The sequence below is a fragment of the Etheostoma cragini genome, chromosome 15, assembly GCF_013103735.1.
Source record: "Etheostoma cragini isolate CJK2018 chromosome 15, CSU_Ecrag_1.0, whole genome shotgun sequence".
Taxonomy (NCBI): Eukaryota; Metazoa; Chordata; class Actinopteri; order Perciformes; family Percidae; genus Etheostoma; species Etheostoma cragini.
The window spans coordinates 18,816,690-18,839,348 of record NC_048421.1 but is presented as its reverse complement, the minus strand read 5'-3'; the positions used below and the strand labels follow the sequence as shown (position 1 = coordinate 18,839,348).

At 41.8% G+C, this 22,659-nt stretch overlaps 1 protein-coding gene across 14 annotated transcripts in view; it reads right to left on the bottom strand.

Annotated features, from left to right (window-relative positions):
• Nucleotides 1–1,005: 1,005 nt before the first annotated feature.
• LOC117958594 (RNA binding protein fox-1 homolog 3-like) overlaps nucleotides 1,006–22,659 on the bottom strand; it is a 407,104-nt gene continuing 385,450 nt past the window's right edge. For 13 of the 14 annotated variants that reach the window (XM_034895077.1, XM_034895075.1, XM_034895078.1 and 10 more), the window contains 5 exons: nucleotides 21,139–21,271; nucleotides 19,988–20,027; nucleotides 17,743–17,801; nucleotides 14,746–14,824; nucleotides 12,561–12,674 (listed from right to left, as the gene is read on the bottom strand). In XM_034895077.1, coding sequence (XP_034750968.1) covers nucleotides 12,630–12,674; nucleotides 14,746–14,824; nucleotides 17,743–17,801; nucleotides 19,988–20,027; nucleotides 21,139–21,271 — 356 coding nt within the window. In that variant the 3' untranslated portion in view covers nucleotides 12,561–12,629. Of the gene's footprint in view, nucleotides 5,326–12,560; nucleotides 12,675–14,745; nucleotides 14,825–17,742; nucleotides 17,802–19,987; nucleotides 20,028–21,138; nucleotides 21,272–22,659 lie in introns of those variants that run through there. The other variant, XM_034895074.1, reaches the window with a different exon arrangement.

Below are 22,659 nucleotides of genomic sequence, written 5' to 3'. Positions count from 1 at the left end.
GATTGCTCAATCTAAATAATGAAAGAAAGAACTAAACGTCATATTTAAATGGCTTTCAGCAAAGGCCTCATGCTAAAAACCATTTGAAAGTGATGTATAGCACATTCACCTATTGCACAGACGACATTGTGCACAGTTTGGTGTGGAATAGCAGTGACACGAAAAAAAACTGTTTTCTCAATTTTTCTTTCTATCTTTTGTTATCTTGGCTGTGACAAAAAGAATCCCATCTCCCATCGTTTGGAGAGGCTCAAAGGATTAAACAAAGTCAACAATGATGGAGAGGCACTGATCTTTTGAAGTATTTACATTTGTGTGTTTTTGCGTCTCCTTCCCCCTGAAGGCGTGCGTCTATATTTTTCCTCTCACAGGCTTCAGTCTGAGTTTGTCTTTGCTCCGGTTGGGTAAATGGCGGCCTTGGCAATAGACAGGTGCACTCCATCTTGTAAACCCAGAGGGGGTTTGGCATAAGACAAATGGGTCTGGGAGCGTCACCCTGCCCCATTCCACCTGGCTCATCTCGCATGCAGAGATGGTGTGTCATGGGATTTGTAGTCTTACTGCAAATCCCAGTCTGCCCCAAGCATGCAGTAACTCATCACTCACCACAAAACAGCGCTGAGACATCGCGGCTGAAGTAGACAAGTTTATTAATGATAATAATGAGGATGATGAGGATGATGATAATATTAATAATTAGTCATAATTATAATAACGTTAATGTCATAATAAATAGAACTCTTCATCTGAAGCACATAAAGAGAAGCATACAGAAAGAGAAAAAACTAAAACACAAAGTTCAGAGTACAGAGCCAGAGGAGGGGGCAGGGACTTCTAGAGACACTTTTTTCAATATATCCATTTCATTTTTTAACATTTTTAAACTTTATTTAACTGGAACATTTACAAAAAGGAGAAAGAGATAGATTTAAAAAAATCCTTATAAATAAATTTTGTCATTATTAGAACAAAATACAAGATTTCGGGTAGTCAGAGGATGTAGTTTTTTTCTTTTTCCCCCTGAAAGGACAGCTGGGGGAGGAGGGGAGGGGTAAGAAGGGGTGAAGGCTATTATGTACAGAACACCAGGAATACAAAAGGGGCCAGTCCACTCACATACTAGAAGACTAGGGATGGTGGGGGGAAGGTGTCAGGTGGGTCAGGGTCGGTGGGGGGGGGGGGTTGGACGACTCTCAGAGGGGACATCCTGCTAGTGTCACAGCTCAAGCAGTTGTGCTCAGGAAGATCAGGACCAGGTCGTAATACTGAAGGCATCTGATGGAAGGAAGGGAGGGTCGCTCTAACCCCGCCCCCTGCCGAGGTGCAGGCTGGAGCTTTACACAGACTAACATAGAAGAGACTTCTCTGAGCACAGAAATAAACTCACTAGTTAAATTAAAAAAATGTGTCAACGAGCAGAGAGGAACTGCCACAGTTTAGAGTGCCAGTTAAAAATAAAGAAGTACAAAAGCAATTAAAAATAAAACCTAACCACTGATGTAAGTACTGCTACTAACATGGAAGACCAGCAAGTCTAAATAGTTTGATTAGATACATCAATATTCCACCAATAAATATATATATATATATATATATATATTTTTATATCGACAATGGTTTAAAATATTTGAACAGGTTACACATTTTCTTAAACCCACAGAAAGTTTGAAGGCAATAAAATCTCAGGTGTGTTTTTAAGTGATTATTCTGTCAGTATTCAACTACAGCTCCCATGAGGCTTAGCCAGAGAAGCACTATCAAAGCCTTATGGGAGCTGAGGTTGTAAAATGCTAACAAAATGGAATCTTTGTTTTATACAGTAATGCAATGAAAGCGAAGAGAACAGGAGCTGACTCTCTTGTTTTGTAGTTTTTGACTTCTCCTGTCCCCAAGTGCCCAAAACAAATTCTTACTACTGCAGCTTTAATGTGGCTACACAGCATATCCCCCCCCCCCCCCCCACAGCTCGTACCAAAACCACAAAAACACTATAGAATTTTAAAGTAAGCAAGATGCTTTCTCGTCCATTGGCTCTTGCTTAGTAAGAGTTCTCGACACATATCTCAGGAAATATTATATATTTTCTCAAATAAAACAATTTTACTTTATCTTTAGTGTTTCCTTTTTGGGTTATAATTACAGAGGTTTAATAAAAAACAGATAATAAATGAAAAGGAATAAAAATACAATAAAAAGTGAACAGCGACAACATTACTATTTATGCCTTTCTTCCTGACCAAGTATTGGTCTCTTGTGAGCCATTTTAAGAAATGTACATCTTCAGTGGGAACCAATGGGCTTGTAGCTGTGAGCCAGAGACAGGAAATCAAAATATCAAGACACATTGTTGGTTTTGTTGTTTTTACAGGATTTGTTTGCAAGAAAAATATAGAATAGCGCCAGCCACACCCCTAAGATTTTATGAACTACTTGCTAACTAGAATAAGTAGATAACAGTGGTGTCTTCACATGACATCATATCTGTTTTTGTTGCAGAGTGCATAGATCATTCAGTGGATCAAACCTAAATGATAATGAGCCCATGGTTCTTCATCTCTGCCAGTTAACTACAGATTTAAGCAGACTTTAGCGTCCCATGAAGTCCCTGTCAAAGTAAAGCTCCAACCTGCTCCTGAGTTGTTCCTGACCCACCACAAGTCTGTAGCGCTGTAAGTAGGCCAGATGAATCATGTGAGTCTCAGAAACAAACCTACATGTATATAAATGCTAAGCCTGCATGGGAGAACAAATGACCGACTTCACAACAGTTAGTTGCCATGATATAGATACTCTTTGTAATATTTGAGAAGCTGTCTACGGATGAACAGAGGTCGTGTGGGTAGGAGCCCTGATTCAGAACGAGTGTTTTTTTCTTCTTTTTTTTGAACCTGAAATAAGATGAAATTAATAAAGAAGTGAGATTTACTGTACAGGATATTAGTACAGGATGTAGTTTTGTACAGGAAGTAAGGAGCTTAACCTTCTAGCAATTTACACAAAACCACTACAGACTAAGTAGTGTACCCTGAACTCTCAAACAAAGTTGTGCTTCACCCGAACCTGCTCGCCTCTGATAAAAACAACTTTCTTTTCAGAGCCAGCAGGTTATTTCCAATACGCAATAAAGCCGCCTGCCCACCAGGGTCAGCGTGAGAACGGCAGTTCATAAACTGAGGCTGCTGCAGGAAGCTGCGAGCTGGGCTTGATCAGCGGGGCTCCTTTCATATAAGCAGAAGAGCGAAGCTCTTCCTCAGTAGTGATGAGCGAATGAAATCTGGGTCACGTCAATACACATCCGAGCTCCGCTGTCATCACAGAGTCTCACTGTCTTCAGATCAAAGAGCACTGAGACTGTGTTCAAATCATACTTTGGTTCAAGTAAGGAAAGAAAAATCAATATTCATAAACTTTTTTTTTTAATCTGACACCCACAACACCTTGCGCTAATTAGCTAGTCTTCCCAGCTCCAATAAAGGTCTGGAATTACTGCAGATCTTTGTGTCTGCTGGGTAAAAGTAGGATGTGATGTTTTGCATTCGATGGGGCAAAAATGTAGCATTGTTTGTAAATCTGCATGTGTTGCCAATCTATGAGCATCAGCACAGAGTGTGTGTTTGTGTGGTAAGGGGTGGGGGTGGGGGTTGTTTCAGGGGAGATCATTTCACACTATCACCATCACACTTTCAATCATAACACATGATCACTTGTTACAGTAAATATCAGGGACATATTTAGTTGGAGGGGGTCTGATATCTATGTTCGGGGCCAGAGGCTTTCCTGCCCACCCCCTCTACTCCCTGACATCACCACAGCCCATATAATAGATATGTATATATATTTATATACAGAAAAAGAATACATACTTATTGGACACCCTAGACATTAATGTACATTCAAAGAACTGAACCAACATTCTTGTTTAAACACGTTTACAGTGACTCTTCTGATATAAAGAATTAAGGTTTCGCTTTCACCAAATTTAAACTTTTTTTCTACTTTAAAAGTTTTCAGTGCTGCAAAAACAAAACAAAAAAAACACACAAATATTCTCAGAATACATTGACAAAAAATTGACATATTTCAGCCCTCGTTCCTTGTTACCGTTGGATGGGCACTACTGTATTTCTATAATGTTTTTATCTAGCGACAGTCTATATGCCTCAGGCTTGTGTTTTGGTTATGCACCTGCTGATGTAGTACAATGGGATTATTCGATTATAATTCAATTTGTTACATGGACGTTGATGAGTTATTCTCGTCAGGTGGAAACGTGCATCCTTGGTAGTTGTACGCACCTTGTCATTGTTGGTGTGATAGTTTGTCCGTCGGTGCAGAGTGACACAAAGGCTTGGGCTTGGAGTCTGGCAGGTGAGTAAAGTCGGCGACTTCTGCGCCATTTTCTCTTAACTAGTCCTCAGTCATTGACCTCTGCTGGGGCGTGGAGAGGGGCAGACCGGGGAGGCTCGGCTTTATACCCTCTCACCGTGGCTCACCCCCCCACTCCCCAACGTTGTAAACCAGTGACGCTGCCAATTGGGGAGGGCGGGGATGCCCAATGGTGCTGCCAAGAGAAAGTGACATCACGACAGTATCCACGGGGGACGCTGCTAACAGTAGGCGCTGCTGGCCAGTGACACCGCAGAGGAAGGAGCGACATCACCAGCGCGAAAAAGGAAGTAAGGAAGGAGGCCAAGGAGACTGAAAGGAAGAAGGTGGAGCAGTGAGACCAGGAGGCTGACCTTCTACTCCACCCACAGGAAGTAAAGCGTAGAAAGTGCTTCTGCCTGGATGCCGAGCTCTCCCTGCCACCTTTCTGTTTGTGTTTTTGTTTTACACGACCTCGGCGACAGAGCAGTTTGCCACAGAGAGAAGAGGGGGGGTTCCTCCCTCCTCCTTCCTGCATACCACAGAATCAGCATCAAGGGCCAACTGTTCATCTCCCTTACCAAAAAACATAAAAACAGATTTGTACATATATACTGCTTTATACACACTTTTTTACCATTGTAAATCACAAAAGTATAGAAAAATAAAATGTTTTATAATAACGGGACACTTTTCATTCTCTCTGTCTTTTCTATCCGGCAAAAAGGTGGTCCCTGGTGGAAACTGGCTCACTCTGTCTGTCAAGTTTGTGGCTGGTTTGACACCGCTGCTGCGGCGCCACTTTGTACGCCTCCCGTCTTCCCCCGCCAGCCTCAGTAGAGGGACTCCTTCTCGTTGTTCTTCTTCTTGTGTTATTTTCTTAAAGCTAGTTCTCCTTTCTTCGTTGTTTTCATCTGTGATGTCCATCAATACTGAGTACAGCTCTTCCTTTTGTATTTACTGGAAATAGGAGAGAAAAGTGGGGAGACTGGTAAATATGCAGACTGTAATGTTATGAAAGGCATAAATAATGAGAGGTCTTATTAAAAGTCAGTGTGGAGCAGAGAGTTTATTCCTTTCTGAAAGTTTTTAAGACTGAACATTGTCACAGAAAGCATAGGCTAGCTAGTAGTTCTTTGAAAAAAGAAAACACAAGTAAACATATGGTATAATTCATGAAATAACGTATTTTCTGTAAAGACCCGACATATATTCCCATCTATGTATGTACACTGTTAAAAGGAGTAAACGTTCACAATGCAAGAGTACACGGCGACGGTGTCAAAAGAGCCGAAAGGAAACGTCTAAAACTCTCCTGCAAAAAGTTTGAGAGCAGAGAAACAGCCTCCGTTCTCTTTTCATCCCGGTCTTGTGTCTGCTGGAGCCGAGGCCTCGTGCCTGCCAAAACTAGTGCTACTGCTCTCCCCAGAATAAAGATCAGAGTGCTCTGTAATCATACAAGTGGAGATCGGCAGTTTGGCAGTGCAAAGTGAAAATCTCAGTGTGATGGGGCTGGATGAAAGCAAAGGAAGGATGGGAGAGGGCTGGTAGGTTTGTTGGGGGCAGGCAAGGCGAGTGTCCCAGGACCCTCGTCATGACAGATGCTTGCTAATTCGGAGGGATCGCAAGCAGCTACGTAGAGTTGCTGACAAAGAAATAAATAAAGGACTGAAAGAAGACGAGGCTTTAATTTGAAAACGCCTTTGTAGTGTCTCCCCCCCCCATCCAGAGAGACCAACAGTCAATCCAGTGGCATGCTCAATCATCCTCCATCTATGCATCTATCTCATGGAGGAACTGGCCTCACCGCCTCCCCTATCTATCCTATAGCTCACTGAGCGCTCGCTAGGGACCGCCATACAAAAATATCCACATGCAGGGAGGAAGCACAATAGCACCAAAGCCACATATAGTCCTCACTGACAGGCAGCCTAGAACTGGAAGGGCTGCCAAGACAAATATATTAATCACCCACGGACGTGAAGGAATCAGGGGAGGGTTAGTTCAGGTATTTGAGCCTGTGCTCCTCTCAGTCATACTCTATCTTTAGGGTCTGTTCACCCAGATTACAAAAAGATGCATTTGTCTACTTAAACCATAATAGTAAAATCAAGCCATGCAAATGGTTGTTATATATATGTGTGTATATGTGTGTGTTTCTAAGATTGGAGGTGAATAGAATTTAGTTTATGTTGTTCAATGCAGTGTAAATACATTAATTCATATTTATTCAATAACGCCTTGTCTTCTGTCAGAATGTGATGGCTAAGAGAGTTCAATACACTACAACTTTAAAGGTCCCATGACATGGTGCTCTTGAATGTTTTTATGTAGACCTCAGTGGTCGCCTAAAACTTTCAACTTCCACTTTGCTCGTTTGAAGCATGTTGTCTCTCTCTGTCATGGGTGGGCCAAATTCTCTGAGTGGGCAAAGCAGAGAAAGGGGAGGTAACCTTGCCCCTGTGATTGTGATTTCTTTAAATGAACTTGTAACATGCACAGTTGCGTTGATGTAGTCCACGCTTATCATCATTTGTGGCTTGTATATTTGTAGCACGTCATGCATGAGTTGTTGAATTGGTGAATATTTCTTAACTTGCAGTGTTTTTCAAAATGGAAAAGATATTTTCTTCTTTTGTTCATGTTTCCTTAAGTCACATTGCATCAAGCTCTCTGGGCCACCATAAAAATAGTCTATTTGCAACCAGCTGTATGGCCAGACACCACTAGGGCTAAGTGAGTAAATGTTTTTGTAAGAAACAAGTAAGATGCACACATGTAAAATATCCAAAATCAGATTATGGTGAAAAACTCTTACAACAGCATCAACATCCATGTGTGAAGGCAGACATAATGTTCTTATAACTGCTTTATTCTGACACTCAAAAACAATCAGAGATTACTTATGTCACATATCGACAACGAAATAACTCATGAATGGAGATAATACTATTATCTTAAAAAGAAAATTACTTTACACCTTTCAGACAATATATTCTCATTATAGAAATTACATACAATTCAAGAACAAGTTCAGCTAAATTGAAAATACACAGATAACCCCACTTCATATAGGAATACATATAAAACAGTTACTCAGAGAATTGCGATATAGTGTGTGTATATACATTTAAATGTATTTACAAGTACAGTAATGTTTTTTGCTTGGTTCTCGTTTGTACAAATCTTTTATGTGGACTACCAATGCACCTGCCAGCTTATCAGGGTTTAGTGAATAATAAATATAAATGATGAATAAAGAGTATTTTTTTCTGCTGATATGTAAACGTATTTCAACAGTACTATCATTGAATACGAACACATGTTTGGACTAAATCAAGGTGTGGTTGCATAAGCTGGTTACAAAATACAACTAAAGCAAAGTGAACAAAAAAATATCAAAGTGTTGTTTTATAAATTCACATTTAAATTACTTTTGACGAACTGTAAGCAGAACTAAACGGCTCAGACCTCTACAATACTGACGAGAGTTATTTACATGTTAAGCCTTGATAAGCTGACACTGAAACAGTTAAACTATTATTACTGATTTTAACTTTCTGTAAACTGTAGACAAACCCGTGCAGACAATCCTCCAACTTGTCCCTGTAACTACATGGCTGTTGTATTGTAGTCTGTACTGGATACTGTATTTGTTGGGTTAATGTATTATGCATATATTTCCATCAGGCCCTTTAACATCAGAAAGCACAAAACGGCAGCTGTCAGTTCATCTTGGGAATAATCTTGTGATTTAGGAGGTTAAAGAGGCAACAAATCCTGCTGCTCTGTGGGTCTAATTTTTCCATTTCCCATGCTAATCCTCTAATACACAGTGTAAGAATTACAACAACTTTAAAGGATCCAAGAACAATATCAGTCCTAAGTCATTTGGATCAATTATTAGTAATCTACTATATATGAATTTAAAATTAAACAATTTTTATTTTGAATGGAGATGTTTATTAAACGTGTTTTGAAATCTCTTAAACAGCTTACATTCGTAACATTAAATGCTGTTTAGTTTTGCTCAAAAATTATAATTGGAGTGAGCAAATTAGGATATGAGTTTATGATTAAACTGATAATCTATACTGTAAATTGTCGGCTGATTTACTAATCAGTTAACACTGCTTCTATCTATCTAGTTGACATTGTTGTGTTTTAACATTCCAGGGTGTAGTCATATTGTATTGACTGCATCCACTGTCCTAATCATTGTTTTTAGTATCTCTAGTTAATCTTGCCACTGATATATTGGAGGTCAGAGTTAAGGTATTATGTTATTACAGGGACTTGAATGAAGTCATATAAAACTGTACTCATTCACGTTCTCTCTCCTCCCCAGGACACACACACACACACAAATTCAGATCAGAAAAGAGAAACATTTCTAATAGTGATCACTAACTGAACACCCACACATGTACTCTGCTGCAGAGTTTATACAAGAAACCCCAAATGCACAAACTTACTGTTTGAAAAATGGTAAAAATTATATTGAAAGTTAGTTTCGACTCATATAAAACCCCCAAATGGTGCATACGTACGCATATAAAAAGGAAGAACAATGTTTGTTAACCCACATAAAGATGTTCTTTGACTCATGAAATTATGGGTTACATTTTTAATATATGTACATTATATCTTTTTAACATCTTGACTAAACATAACTGCATATGATACTTTTTTAATAAATTTTGTAAAGTTTTTAAAAAGCTGAAAACAAAGTGCAACAAATAATTTTCTTTTCTTTTGAGTTGTATTTCCATAGCTGCACTGAAATGCTGACAACTAACCGCTACACAGAGCTTGTCTTTTTACCTCACGTAGCACAAAGTTGTAAAGCCAATGCAACCACCGCTGCACTCTACACACGTTTTCATGATGTTTCCTAACTCCTGGGAGCTTTTATATAATATATTACTCTGTGCGTGTGTGTGCAGTGTTAAAGTTGTTATACAGTATATGTCTATATTATAATACAGTAGCTTTAAAGAATACTGTCTAATTTTATCATCCTCTCTGGGTCTTTGCTTCAACAAAAAGCATCTCATGTAGAAAGCTGTGTTGCAAAGAGGACAAACCTGCTGGTTGAGTTTAAATGATGAAACTATCCCGCCTGCTGAGAACCGAATAGCACTGTATTGTAGTATGTGAGATTCAGTTAGCTTATCCTGAGGTAAAACATTTTGTGTGCAAAGCTTAAAAAAAGAAACCGGTGAATTGTATAACAGAACAGCCCTCTGTCAGGTCCACCCGCATCAGTGCAGTTTCATTTCTGTGTGTAAGTCCATGTGCAAACTGTTTGGTGCTTTAGTTAGGGCTTAGTACCAATTTAGATAGGCACCGACCAAATTGCTGTTCTTAGTATCAAAAAATGCCTAGTCATTTCAATACCTAAGGAATAAATCTTATCAGTGAGCCAATAAGCACACAACATGCTTCTACCAATATCTAATAATTACATGTCAAATGTTACACCTTGTACAGTAATGCAGGAAAAACTACATTACCCACAGAGACAGGGCTCAGGTGGCTGCAGCTGGAAAAAAAATAAAAAGATTTTTGTTTTTTGTAATGGATTGTATAAAATTAGTATTGATCAGGAGCCGGTATTGAAATCATGGTATACTGATACACGACACCCAGCCCTACTTATAGCACATCTTGAGGAAAGTTGACCTGCTGTTGTGTGTTAGTGAGAATATTTAGCCATGTCTCCTGCAAATTAAGTTCATCTTCAACCATTTACACTTAGCAGTTATATATTGGAGGAAAACACTGCAGATAAAAGCAATTAACCGATCACCTGTTTAGTCTGTGAAATTGTATTTGTGAGTGTCAATAATCTAAACAGAGAGAAGTTGAAATCAATAACTTTTGGCTATTTTCTTTAACAATCAACTAAGTTAATTGACAATTTGCAACCAATTTAGAAGCTATAGTTGGTTCTGTCATGTTTTATAGTTCTGCATTATATTGTGTCTACCAATTCTGCTCCTCCATATTTAAAATGTAATAAAATAAAATACATATAATGCATTTTGATACATTTCAATAAGACAACATTACAATTTGGCTGCAAAATGTACCATAGAACTGACACAAAACACATTTTCTTTTTAAACAAATTTTCTGTGTATGCAAAACAAAAATCATTTTCGCCAGCTACTGTAAGAGCACATGGTTGATTTGGTCTGTGAAGTAGGGCTGCACAATTAATCAAATTTTAATCACGATGTCGATTTTGACTTCCCAGGATCCAATTTTTGTGATCGAGCGTTTTTTTCTTTTTTAAATACGTCATTTCACACGCAAAAGCCAATCTACCGCTTTGTAAACCTCTGTATGATCATGAGCCGGTCAGAAGTTCCCTTCACCGCGCAGCTTAGTTTCTAGATGGAGACAGTCACAGAGGACAGAGTAACGGGAGGAAAACTCAACAGATAGCAGTCGGTTATACGTCGGTCTCAAGGTTTACCAGTTTACCAGTAAACGCAACATTGTGTCCCGTCTGTATTGTTAAGACAACAGCAGTGACCAGTGCTAGTTAGCTTCTGTTAGCTCACAGAGCTCTAAAGCGCGAGTAATATTTTCCCTCTAGGACGCACCGGTGCACCTAATGTCCTCGCATCCACTGCAATGTTTATATGGATCTGGTTAAATTTTGCGTTACATTACCCATTTCTTCTTTAAAGCCGTGCCGCTCCACACTTCTGACATTTGTCTACAGTTTTGTTATTAACAAAGCTGTATATTGTTAATCATAAGAGGTAACTCTATCGCGGCCGCCACGGCAAAAAACACAGAAGTTATTGAATGCAACTAACTTCAGTTGGTAGAGTAGTAGCGTGTGAGACGGAGCTGCTGGACCTGGGCCAAAGATGTGCCCCAGTATCAGAATATCATAGTTCATAAAAATGCAGCGCAGTGACGATCCAGACGTTTCACACACACGTGTGTAACTCTGCTGAGCCGCCATTTGTCCCGTGCTGGACCCATTCATAATGAGTCCCCGTCTCTCTGTGAGTAGCGTCCATCTCTTTTAATCAGTTATTGTTGCAAAATAAGTGAAGGTGTTTTCTCAGAGATATATATATCGATATATATATATCCTACACTGTTTATTTCAGATACATGTGTTGCAGCTGTATGTATGTACAACATACAACTTCAACATCAGAAGAATGTAGCATAATATGGATGTGAAAGCAGTTATAAGTAGCCTATGTGACAATAAAATATGTTTTGGTTCAAATCAACATCTTGATAATTAATCGTGTTCTCAATATTGAACGAAGTAATCATGATTATCATTTTGGCCATAATCGTGCAGCCCTACTGTGAAGTTGAAAAATGTCACTGACAACTACTGGCACGAGGGGCAATGCCAACCCGGGCTGCTGTAGGGAAAGGAAAACGTTCACCCCCGATATTTACCATGGGTTGTTCGCATTTTAAAAGCCACACAACTTGGTCCCTGAACGTAACGCCAATATAGAATAGTTGCATATAAATGTTCAGTAATTTGCAGGAGACTGGGCTTGAGTGTGAGCATTGTGAGTCAAAAACAGAAATCTGGCCTATATGGCCCTTAACTCCGCATGCTGTCTAGCACGTAGGACATAGTTTGCAAGGTTCCACAGAAGGACACTCCGTTTAAAGAAAACCAAAAGCAATCAGAGCAGTGCCATCTTTGAGCTAAGAATTACCAAGGCATGTCAGTCAGCGTGTGGACTGATTGAATGCTTGATTTATGCATTTCAAAAGAAATTGGAATGAATCAGTGATCAGTGGCAACCTGATCACTTAGTATGTGTCCTGTTTGTACTGTTTATATTTTTATATCATAAAAATGCCCCAGTATATTCTTAGTCAGATGACAGCAGCTGTACGCACACACCTCTGAGCATGCATCATGCGTGCTGCAGTAGGCTCACATTGGTTATAGTGACACAGCAACCATGTACAGCAGTCAAGATAATGCACATGTGCATACAACTTTCCAAAAGAAAACCAAAAGCACAAAATGAATACAAAACAAGAGCAGACCAATGATGACATCAAATAGGTTGTTGTAGAAATATCAGCTTGAGAGGGTGTCAGGGGAGGGGCTCAGCAGGGGAACCTGGAAGCTTTTAATTTGAATTAGCTCCCCACCACGGACCATCATGTGTTTGTCTTTTTTTGTGTTCTTTTTTGTTTTAAAGAGATTTTTGTTTGTTGGAGTAATGTCTCTGTCTTTTCTCGCTTTCTTTCTTTTAGTAGGGAGTGAAGCGACTGTACCCTCCTCTGTATAGGCTAGCCTGCAACATCAAAGATGAAAAAGTACCAATCAGTATTCAGTTGACAGCTTTAGTCGGTTTCTCTTTCTCCACAAATTTCCTTCCGTTTTTCCTTAGTTATAAAGTTATTTCTAAAGGTTTTCATATCGAAATGATCGTGGTATATTTAAGCCAACATTTAGAGTGTGTGTTAGGAACAGGGTCATCTGGAGTTAAGACGGATTGGACTAGGAGCAGTTGATAAAAACTTTTTTAATATTCATATTTTAATATTAAATAATATTTGAATATAGTTACGTAGAAAATGGCACTTTCTTAAAAGAAATAGAAATCACTCGGCTTGAGCGTACGTATTTTATTTAATTAAGAAATACATACATTTAAAAAATGTATGTACTTGGGGAAAACTATTCCTTTTCAGGCTGTAACAATATCAAAGATTCAACCAAAGCAGAATAAGTTCAGAGAGGTTTAATCCCGGCTCCTTTTCAAGTCTAGCGGCGGTGTTGGCACCTTTCTGGAGGGGCAAACCGCCACAGGATATTAGCCCTTAGATTTAGCACCATGCTCAAGATATCTAGGGCAGACACACACATAACACATGCAAGTGGGCCTTTGCATACACACCTGCACATGCACACACACACTCCCTCTCATCTTTCGGTGGCTCTGCTGCAATTAGGAAGCCAGACAAACTCCAAAGGCTACTGAATGTCTTCAAAGGCTAATTTTGCCTAATTTCGGGGAGCCCTCTTGCTTGTACGAAACTTTTCATCCATACAAGATGCTTCTCTATGCTGGAAATGAGTAAAGAGAATCTCCAACCTCAACCTCAGAGGAATTAATTATTGTATATCTTTAAAATGCAAAAATACTCCTCTCTGCTGGAGAACCATTAATCAAACATGATTAAAGAATTAGCAACCAAACTGGTCTTTTCTCTTTAGCCCTTGAGTTTATTCAATGTTGGCCTCGGCACAGCCCATCTCCCAGTAGCCCTGCCATTTGGTTTATACACACACTCTTGAGTCTGTGTTAGCTCCCAACACACACTACATTAGCTCTGGTACTTTTAGGGGCAAACTCCAGTCTTCTACTTTCATTTAGAGGATGATCAAAGTGTCAGAGAAATAGAAGGAAATTTGGAGGAAAGAATTAAAAAAAACATTCAAGCACATTTTTTAATTACGTAAATGAAGAGGAAAAAGAAATGCCTTAATTAATGAAAGCTTTTAGCTAGCAGCTGCACCGGGGAACAGTATGTTTTTTTTTTATGTTGTTGAAAAATCGCATGCATGCCGGAATGGTAAATTTCAGTCATTTCTCAAGCTGAGAGCACGCCTCCGATCAAGCTTGTGGGCAGGAAGGGAGGGTGAGACAACTCCCTCCCTCCGTCTTGCTCTCTCTTTTATGTCCCACGGCACACTGCTGCATGCGTTTGAAGGTCCTTAATCTCTGGTTTTGGTCTCTGAGCCCAATCCCATCCCCTCATCATCATAAAAAACAAACAAAGAGAAACTCTCTCTGTTTAAATAAAAACTCGTATTTATCATCACTTTTCATCTTTGATGTTACAGTAGCTGCAAAAGCTAGCTAAAAACAGACATTAACAATTCAACTTCATCCCTTCAAGTATGGTTTGGCTGAATGGGAAAAACAAAACAAAGGTGATCTAACCCACTCTGTAGTGAGCTGATTGAAGGCGAACAAACAGAAAAGCTTGGACATGTACTTGTTGCAGTATGTTGAGATGTAAAGTTTGTGTTAGAAAATGCACTGCAGTAATCACTCACTCTTTTCAGGAGGAAATTAACATTGCATGACGTGGAATAACAATTTTGTTGCACTAAATGTCTGAGCCAATTCCACATGCCAGGGTTCTACACTTCTGCTCAGCTCCACTAGGGTGTGCCAGATAGCATGACAAAAATTAAACCAATTGATTAATAAATACATAAATAACAACCAGTGGCCGCTGCAGTCTCTGGTCCTTATTTTTGGAGTGTGAGTCTTGTGTGTGTGTTAGCTTGTGTTGTGATGTTTGAGACGTGGGTGCAGACAGATACAGGCAGCGGCGGCCTCATAGACTTACCATAGTCCCCACACTGTATGTGGCAGCAGGGCCAATGGTGTGGTGGTAGGGGTCTGCTGTTGCATAGACTCTGCCATAGCTGCACAACGGGAGGCACAGAGAACGCAGTCATTGATCTATCATTGACGAGGAGAGCGGAACATTTATGCATGCTTGTTCAATGCTCAACCCCCTCAAGTCAACTCTTTCAAGTCTCTGACACAATCAATTATTTCTCCCCCCGGCCTCCTGGGCTTCCTACATTATACAAGGTGGTTCAAATAGGGGAGTTCAAAGGTTGGTGAATTATACTTGTCTTCTCATTGTCATCTTGATTAGGTGGAGGGAATGGGTAATGAGCAGAGAAAGGGAGACGGAGAGAAGCAAACACCGTTGGTGCTGGAGGGCTTGGTCTCTCACCCTGTTCTTGTTTACCCAGGCTGCACATTGGGCTCACGCCCCTGTCTTTTCATTGTTGCTGGTTTGGAACTAATCCTTCCCATTTCCTTCTGAGACAGGACAAGATGTGTCTGCCTCATTTCTTTATTAATTCAACTTCACATATTCCTCTGTTGACTTTCCTTTTTACTATCCTACTTCTTCTTCAATGCTCGCTTGCAAATGAGGGTCTGCACGGAGCAGATAAGGCACACCCAGCCAAGGACTGAGGGCACCAAATCAACCAGGAATAAAAAATAAATAAACAAGTGGAGAGAGAAGCAAAAATTGTCCTAGAAGAGACAACAAAACATAGATGCCTTTTTTCCGCATACGCTACATTAAGTTATACAAGATCTAAATATGGCTTGGCCCGTTTAAGTCCGGCAGCGCCCAAGGTCAGTGAGCAGGACGTGTAATCAGAAAGGCTGTCTCGGCTCCTTGGGGAGGAGGCCGGTGTCATGAGATGGTCATGGGATGTCTCCATGGTCCTCTTATCTTCAGTGAGCACTGAATCCCACAGGCCCTCTAAGGCTAATATATCTACAAAATGACTCTCACCAGAGTGGCACTGCTGACGGCTGGCAGGTCAAACCACCCTGTTCAATGTCACAGAGTCTCGACAGAGCGGATTGGAAGCCGCCGGCATCTCTACAATAGAGCTCAACAGTGTGGTTCCATAAGTAAAAAGTCCCATTCATTTTCAGCTAATGATGTCTCAACCATCCAAGGTAAAGTGACCACATGCTACGAGGATGTGAAACCAAAGTTTCTGCTCCTGTAGAAGCTACAAGTCCGTATGAAACCTGGTTTAGAGAAAAACAAGCAAGGTCTTGGATTGGTGGAACTTGCGGTTGCCATGGAATGTCTACCGCCCTGGCAACCTGCAGGAGCAAGCTTCTACCATTTAAGTCTATGATCGTTTCTTTACAAAGTATTGTATCTTTGCCTTTTTTGTTGTTTTCAAAATTGTTATTTTGGGCCAAATCAAATGTTTTATGGTCACCATTCAGATCATAGCTGGTTGGCTTGGTTCCAGGCTTAAAACTCTATATATAAATAAGCATTTGTGTGTATATCGCTCAATGGAGATATTGAACAGGGTAAAGACTTCTGGAACCAGAGCCATTAAAAAAGTGGGCGGTCACATGCTCTATTTGACTGACTCCTCACAAGGCTGCTTTGATAATGCAGCCTGTGAACACTGTAGGCTTTTCAGATAATAAACGTTTCATATTTACAGGGGTTTCACATGCCTTCCACAGTCTTGGTGACCTCTTTTTGTGATTGGCTGACTGCTCCACAGTTAAGTCTGATAAGGTGTTGCTGAAACAATACCAACAAACCCCTATTGATCCAAGGCAATGACCGCTTATTCAAAAGGAAAAACAGAAAAAGCAAAACAAACAAGTTGGAGGCAAGTTGCATTAAATCTCAGGGAAAAGTATAGGCAAGAGAAAGAGGAATTAAATCTGTGAAGAAGGAAAAAAGCTGCTGTCCAATTTCTGCTGTCGCCGAGCACGGCTGCTCATAATTCGAGCCGCGGCAAGGCCTGATAAATCTTACATTATCGATATGATCTTCAGGCTCTCAGGCAGGGTGTACGTTATCACAAGTGACATGCTCAATCCCTCCCAGATTAGATTCCCAAACCAGCCCACATCCTGGCTGACAACAGCTTTGAGGGGCCAAAATGAATCAGTGACGCCTCCTCAAACTGAGCACACCTGAACCAGATTGGCATCACTCAGAAGCGATGGAGTTCCTGCCGGTCCATCTCAACCTCTCTCTGTCTCCCTGCCTCTCTTCCACAGACCTGAGGCCATTCATAAATACCGCAGTGATATACCCACTCTCCTATCACAAGCAGAGTCAAGACATATATCACTGCTTTTCTCATCCAATCCAACAAGGTTAGGCTTTTTTGTGTTCTTTAGCTTCAAGTTAAATAGAATATGGTGGTTTCCCTAATGGATAAGATAACTGGAGAGGAAAAAGAAAGCCGAAAAAAACATGAAATAACCTACATAGAATACTGTAAAATGCTGACGCAGCCCTCCCTTCACGTTTTCCATTGGACCATAGGTGTGCTGCTTTTTGTTAAAATTAAAATGCTGTAATTGTTCAAAAAAGAATTCCACTTTTGATATCATTCTGTGATATTTACTGCATTCCGACACTTGTTTTGTGAAGAAGTCTGTTTTGCCGTGTACTCTATTTCCTTCAATCTGTAATTTCCTCTATTCGACAGCCTGCGGGATCAACTTGTTGCTTTAAATCGAAGTTCACATTAACAAAAATCGCTTGTCAAACACGGTGCAGACGCGTCTCTCATTTCCCTCTAAACTCAACATTTGTTTTATTTATTTAGCATTACATTCTGTTTCTTCTGCCTACTGCTGATGGGCAAACAAAAGCAATCTCTGCTCTACACCCCCTGTGTTTTCTTGAACACGTGCATAATAATAACTTGAGAAACACACCAAAAAGATAAATGAAAGATATCTGTTCAGACTGCTATTCAGTAGTGCTTGTAAAACATAATGGTACATAATGAAACTGGATGATGGGGGTTCTCACCTGTCACTGTAAGCAGCGGTGGTTGTGGGCTGGGCAAATCTGTATGCTGCATAGCCACCCTGTAAGAGTACCACAGTGTTAATCAATGATTAAGCTCAACCTGCACAGAGAAAGGTTAGATCTCAGAGACATATGGAAACAACAATACAGACACAGAGTTTTAAATTGACTTAATAGTTAAATGTCACTGCACAATGTTTTGTTCATCTGCCCACATTCCCCAACTTCAGGGTCCCTTTCAGACACCAGAGGGTGCTGTTTAATATATGGTGTATTAGGCAAGTGGTGGAATGAATGATGTTCCAAGTGGCAGCAAATTTGGGGGGTTAGGGGGTGAGCGAATTATTGTCACACTAGAGGCTCATCTGAGTAGCAGCAAAAGCATAACAAAAGGCCACGTGAGCCAACTTCCCAAATTCAGCCCATTTTTAGATTGAGGAGGCTGTGCTGCTACATTATTAAAGAGACCCTGTTTTTCCTTTAAACGACCCCCCTGGCTCACAAATGAAGGAAGAAGACGGTCGGACCGCTGGGTAGTCAGGGCCGCTGTATTCATTTGCCAGAGTGGGGAAGGAATTAAAGACCTCATTGTGGAGTGCCGCTATTACTCTATTTGAAAAATGAAGCTGTTCTCCCACTGTTTTTCTATTAGTGCCAGTGGAGTGTGTGCCCATCTGCGGCCATACCGTGGATAGGTGGCTTTTAATAATGCATGTTTTCATTCATTTTTAAACTCAAGGGGGAAGACGTCCAACGGAGAGTGGCGCAGACAGGCAACGGTGGAATGGTCGCGGCTGCGCATGAAATCAGGTCAGGGGCCAGAGCTATTGAATCTCTTCTCCCCCCGTCCCACAAATACTCCTTTAAGGTTTTCCACAGAGGCAGGAAGTCCCAGCACTTGAGGCAGATGACTTCCTGTGGGACAGCCCTGCCTTGGGACTGTGCTGATTACAGCAACAGCCTGAACAAACACATACCAATAAATCACTCTCCCACATTGTCAAATCCTGCACACAACAGTGCAGCACATTTGTTACTTTGCCGTGGGAAGTGGGTGTTTGTGCAGTCATGTACCTGCGCTTCTAGACAGAGGTGCATGTATGCATATGTTTTTGCACATACAATGTATGTAGCGTATATTCATATGTTGAACTGCTAATGTTTTAACAGCAAGCCAGTGTCCGCCGTATGACCATGGAGGACATAAGGGCTAAGGGACACTCAGCAAGTCAGAAGCAGTGCAGTGGCCATTGCCAAAACTAATGGCAGTAAAGCACCAGGGGCTGGTGTGACGGGTTGAGTGATGGACCAACCTGGCAAAGTTTTGGTCAAGGGACGTCAGGGTGCAGAACTTAGCTGGAGGTGGCAGAACGTGTGAGAGAGAAACAATATCTCTCTGTCTATGGTGGTGGATGATGCTACAATAAAAACCCAGTGAAATACTATCATGTTGGCTGGTGTGTAAGTCATACATCACTGGGGTTCAGCATTTTGCTCCCAGACACTGGTCGTCAGGGCGAAAGTGAGAAGCAACTGTCAATGCTGCCGCGCTCGCTGTCATCTTGCTATCTTGGCAGACGGAGGCAGGGGAAAAAAGCAGCAGAATCCCCCCCCACACACACACACACACATACACACACGTTTGGGCTAATTTCAGCATTATCTCCACAGGGTCCACGCTTTTCTCTGTCAAGGGCGACGTGCAGCAGGGCCAACCCCTGATATGACCCTGCTTGCACGGACAGATCCAGAGGGAGGCTAATCCCTTTATCTGCTGCTGCTCCTCTTATCTCCCACATGGTGATGGCTGGGGGGAACCGGCTCCACTCAGGCCTGCACAGACCCCCTGGGGCAGGCAGGGATATCCCAGCCAAATCCTCTGAGTGTACACAAACACAAAAGGGGGGAGGGCTGCTGAAGACAAGCCACGCCACCTCAAAAACCCAGACAAATCCAAAGTAAGAAATGACCTAACTTGACACGGGACACTGAGCCCAGGTCTGCCTCTTTGCCAAAGTCTGAGATCATAGGAAGAGAGAGGAGGGAGGAGCTGAGGGGGTTTTAAATTTTGTTGTTGGGTTTCTTGGCACAGCAGACAGAGGCCTAATCGACAACGGTTTGGCAGCGGGGCTTGGAGAGCGCTGGGGGCTGAGGAGATCACGTTTTTGTCTCGAGGGCTGGGCTTTTTGTCTGCTTTACTTTTGTTTCATCTAAGCAGGCAAAAGGAAAAGCCAGCTGTACTTACATAGATCTCTGCACCATAGAAGCCATCTTGGTACACCACCCTGTGAAATCAGAGAACAAGAAAGAAGCGTTAGTTGATTTGGTGTACGAGCTACTCTACTGAATCCCAGCCCTAGATGTTTTTTCTTATTTCAACCATTTGAGGGGCTGTGGGGTCAGCTCCGAGCAGCTTTAGTTTTACTGGACCACAAATAATGAATGGCACATTAAAGCGAAAACATTTCACACCCCCATCCAATTTTCTGCTCTGGTAAAATTGTTTGTCTTTCCGGTTGCTGCAGTGTTGTCAGGAGAGCTGGTGGTGGTGGAGAGAGGAGGGGAGGACAAAAGAAGGCAGCAAAGGAGCTCCATCACATGACTCTGCTATATAAATCAAACAGCTGGAGTGGGAGGGAGGGGAAAAGGGATGTGGGATTTCCAGTCTCGGCTTCAACAGCGAGTCTCTCTGCAGTAAGACGGATCCTGATCTAATCAAAGACAGACAGTCTGATACTGGGCCCTCCGCCGGCCTCCTTCAGACCTCTCCCACGGCCACACAGACCACTGCTGATAAGAGACGAGTGTGAGGCAGGGCTGCACAAAGCCAGGAGATCAGCATAGACCCTAGTCACAGTCAAGTGAGATCTGCCCAGTAATACGCTATCTCAGCTCTCTACAGCTCTCCCTGTGGCTTTGTTAGTTACACCTTTGTCAATAGACAACGTACAAATTTATAGAAGTTAAGGCATTACATACCTAGATACAAACAATGATTTTACTCCCCAAAGACCCTTCTAGGGAGAATAAAGTAAATGGATAGCAACAACTGATGACCAGGTTTATTTCAATTTAACAAGATGTTAGAAATGACAATGCACGTTCTTATCTTATATAAAACTAGGACAAAACAATACATTATACCACTGTCCTCTGTTGAGAATAAAGTACATGTTCTTCAGACATAATCACATAAATGTTTCCTCTTTGAAATGTGACATTATGACACATGTACAGTATGTTCAACTCCAGCCTGTTTATGCAAACACATAATTGGAGCGTGAAAGTCTGGCATGCAGACAACACCCTCCACACTACAGCATGAACACAACTAGAAGTCAGGCACTGTCTGAAGCACTCGCTGTTCTAGATTCTGGTTAAAGATTCAATACTTACGCTCCGTAAGCTGGAATTGGTGGTGGCGGTGGAGCTGTGCGAAATGTGTTGTACACAGCCCGCCCCCGACCTCTCAAGTGGGCACCCCTATAGGCCACCGTAGCACCTGTGGCAGGGTAGGGAAACCCTGTTACTATGGAAAGAATCACAGGAGAGAAGGGAAAATGACTTTCAGAGAACATCCTCGACTTGGCATTGCTTACCTTATGACAGAATACATTACAGAGAGACGTGTGGTACTGCTTTCCCTATGACAGAATGCATTATCGCGAAGACAAGGAAACAATAGATTTAATCTTTTCTAGGTGCGCCTCATCGAGCACTCTCCCCTTTCTCAGCTCGCTGCTTTGTGCCGTACTCAGCAAGGATCCACATTTGCTGTACGCATCCTTTCCTGAAGCCTGGCGAGGGGCAGCCTTGAAGCATAGGCAGGTAATGGATGCAATACCACTAGTTTCGCACCACAGCTTTTGCATAGTTTAGACACAATGGGCTAGCAGCGAGGATAACAGTGGGAGAGGTAGAGGGCGTTTCTAGGTTTTGGCTCCAGTCAAATGGGAGGTGAACGTTGGTGAACAACCTGAATAGATGTTCAGAACTTTCCCCAAGGGTAAGTGGAGCAGATGGGCTGGCCCAAACCTCAGCATGACCCCCGTCTTGAACCATCTTCAGCCAATAACATACAGTATGTCCTCTGCTGCTGGCTGAAAAGGGAGGGTTGTGATAAAATGCTCCAGGGTGGGTACAAAGGTTGGTGTGATGGCGTGGCAAAATATCGTGGTCACATGTGGTCACAGATTGAAGGACAGTCAATCCTCAGCTCTCTGTTTAACCTTCAATCACTCCAGTGGCTGGCTGATTACAAACTGTAGAGGTGCATACAAACACACCGATCTCTAGATATGATTAAGTTGGCCTCTCCTCTCTTCCAGCAATCGAAATTCCCTCACATCCCCCGTCCCTCCGTTCTTCATCCTCTGTCATCCCCATTATTCTTCATCGCCAGCCACGCCCCTTCATCCCCCTCCCCCCCTCACCTTATTATTCTTTATTCATTTTCATGACATGTTTTGGGCAAATTCATCAGAGATCACTCAGTGATGTGGAGCTCCTGTCTGGTCTTGGTGTGTGGGGGTGGGGTTTAATGTGTTAAAGATGAACCCGCTGCCATCATGGAGACGGCAGGCAGTCCCTTGCAATGGCAGATACACTGAACTGCAATCCATGGTAGCTCGTATATTATTGGTGGTGTATAGGTTTTTGCCTGGGGAGTGACAGCCCGGCGTTACTGTGCCGAGTGCAGCGTTAACCCTGCAGGTGGACGAGGCCAGTGAACACCCTAATGAACGATGCACACCCCAGCCATGCTGCCTCAATAAAGCTGACAGAGAGACAGATTAGTGGTGCTTTTAAAAACACAGAGAGCCAGGTTTAATGTCTTCTGCCATTAACATCACGCTCCATTAGTGGGTCCGCACACATATTCAAACTCTGCGTCTGATTTGGCCAGGTAATGCCCAC